The sequence below is a fragment of the Porites lutea genome, chromosome 3 (genome assembly GCF_958299795.1).
Source record: "Porites lutea chromosome 3, jaPorLute2.1, whole genome shotgun sequence".
Classification (NCBI taxonomy): domain Eukaryota; kingdom Metazoa; phylum Cnidaria; class Anthozoa; order Scleractinia; family Poritidae; genus Porites; species Porites lutea.
This window is the reverse complement of record NC_133203.1, coordinates 22,841,448-22,843,947: the sequence shown is the minus strand read 5'-3', so window position 1 is coordinate 22,843,947 and position 2,500 is coordinate 22,841,448. Positions and strand designations below refer to the sequence as shown.

The window sequence follows — 2,500 nt, the reverse complement described above, 5'->3', positions numbered from 1 at the left end:
CGCATACGCCGAATATTGTATAAATGGAAAAACCCAAATTTACAAGTTTCGTGGATCTGCTCCTGGAGATTCAAGTTAGAATCGAACCATGTCCCTAAATTTCTTGCAACAGTGACAGTGCTTCCTACAGTAAGGCAATCAATATTTACTTTGGAAAGTTGTTGTTTTGTACCAATCAACATGAACTCAGTTTTGTCATCATTAAGTTTGAGCTTATCCGTAGGATCCACGTACGAATGTTAGATATACAGCGTTCCATGGCAATGACTGCATCAGTCTGATTAGTTGCCGTGTCAGGACTAAACAACAAGTAATTCTGAGTGTCATCGGCATAACCATGAGCTTCAGGTAGATGGTATTTGATGACTGCAAACAGTTTGCTGGAATAAATGGTAAACAACAATGGCCTCAGACACGATCCTTGTGGAACGCCATAAGGAAGCCTAAAACTGTCAGATGTAAAGCCATTTAGCGAGACTCGTTGCGACCTGTTGTTAAGATAAGACGTAAACCAATTAAGGGCGGTGCCATTAATGCCGATACATGACTTAAGACAAGCAAGCAGGATATTGTGGTCAACAGTGTCAAACGCTGCACTCAAATCTAGGAGAACCAGAAGAGTTACATGCTTGCGATTCATATTCATGAGAAAGTCATTTTGTACCTTCAGTAGCGCTGTTTCTGTGCTGTGACCCTTGCGGTAAGCGAATTGCGAGGTTGGATAAAGGGCGAATCAACTCATATGACTGTGAATTTGGTCGAAAAGAGCGCGCTCTGTCAATTTTGATATAAAGTCCAAGTTACTGACAGGGCGAAGGTTATTCAACTGCGTCAGGTCTAAGCCAGGTTTCTTAAGGATCGGAGTAACCAGAGCTTCTTTCCATTCCTCAGAGAAATGGCCGCATGATAGCGAAAGATTTATAATTCGTGAAATAACAGGCAACAGCAGGTCAAGGCAGCTAACAACCAGAGAAGTTGGCATCGGGTCCAACAGGCAGGACTTACGAATGAGCGCACAGACGTCGTTTTTCGAGAGTGCTTGAAAGAAATGAAAAGCATGCGCAGCATCTACTTCCTGATCAGGAGGTAGCGCATTGTGCGCACTTGGATCGATGTTTACGGCATCAATGTCAAAACGAATTCTATCTATCTTTCGAACAAAAAGACCGCCGATGTCATTGGCTAGTTTTAATTTGTCCTGATGATTAGAAAAACGACAACTCCTCTTTCTTAGCAAGGAGTTGTTTAGTAGCTCTGAATAATCTTTTATGGTCTGTGCTATTCTCATCAATAAAGTTAGTGTAAAATGCCTGCCTGGCCTGGTTCATGAGGTACGTCATGCGGTTTCTGTAAGACTTGAAAATATTCAAGTCAGACACAGATCTCGTTCTCCTCCAGGTTCTCTCAGCCTTACATCTCAAGCGTTTAGCGGCCTTTATCTCGTCGTTGTACCAAGGCACTGCAGGTCTAACTTTCACAGTCTTAGTCTTAAGTGGGGCGTGACAATCAATTACTTTGGAAGGTGTAGTGTTGTATCTGCGTACAAGAGCATCCAGGTCACGTGGATCTTCTGAGTGAAGATGCACTTGCAGATCCGAAGGATCACTACATGAGTAGGAGTCAGATAAGTTCCGCTTAAGAGATTCAAGATCGACGGATTTCAGTTTTCTGTAGACAACGTTCTTAGTAGTCATGCAAGGTCTGTCGGGCTGAAGTGTACAATAAACAGATGTGTGGTCAGAGATAAAGCGATCAGCTACAGGGACCTTATTGAAGATGTCATCGCTGGAACAGGTGATAACGAGATCAAGTGTGTGACCCTGAATTTGCGTAGGCTCAGTGATGTGTTGCTGGAGGCCAACAGACTGTAAAAGATCTAGTAGTTTGACTGAATCAGGATCATGGGGGACATCAACGTGGATATTAAAGTCACCAGCAATCACAAGATGCTCTTTGGAGAGAAGTATGGATTTTAGGTAGGTAGAGAACTCCGTGAAGAAGTCATTAGTTGAGACTCTGTGATCAGCTGAATAAGGTGGACGATAAAGAAGGACAAGCCGAAGATTGAGCAAAGGTGATGAGATTGTCCATTCGGAGTATTCAAAGGATTCTTTCTTGCCAGCATCAATCCTTCTGACAGGTAGCAAATCACGGTATATCAAGGCCACTCTGCCACCACGACGACCAGTAAGTGGGCGATCAGAAATTTTGTATCCGACCGGGCACAATTCAGCTCGCACAGCAGCGTCGTCAGTAGTCAGCCAAGTCTCAGTGATTGCAACAAGGTCAGCCTTGCAGTCGCATATATCGTCAAAAAGGTCAGCAGTCTTATTTTTAACAGAACGAGCATTTAGCAAGCACAGCGACAAGTGTTTGTCTACAAGAATCAGAGCCAAGGCAGAATAACGACGAACGCTAATTAAATTGCTAATATTCCGCGACGAAGATGACAGTTGAGTTTCATGGTTATGACTACTGCGACTTGAAACAATCACCGGGA

The 2,500-nt window shown here is 43.5% G+C and overlaps 2 protein-coding genes across 2 annotated transcripts in view; both read right to left on the bottom strand.

The window, feature by feature from the left end:
* Positions 1-175: 175 nt before the first annotated feature.
* Positions 176-640, bottom strand: LOC140931970 (uncharacterized). Its single transcript, XM_073381647.1, has one exon. The coding sequence runs from the start codon at positions 638-640 to the stop codon at positions 176-178; it is 465 nt and encodes a 154-aa protein (XP_073237748.1).
* A 565-nt stretch (positions 641-1,205) lies between these two features.
* Positions 1,206-2,500, bottom strand: part of LOC140931969 (uncharacterized) — a 2,568-nt gene continuing 1,273 nt past the window's right edge. The window contains exon 2 of the mRNA XM_073381646.1: positions 1,206-2,500. This exon is cut by the window's right edge and continues 3 nt beyond it. Within this exon, the coding sequence (XP_073237747.1) occupies positions 1,206-2,500 (1,295 nt within the window).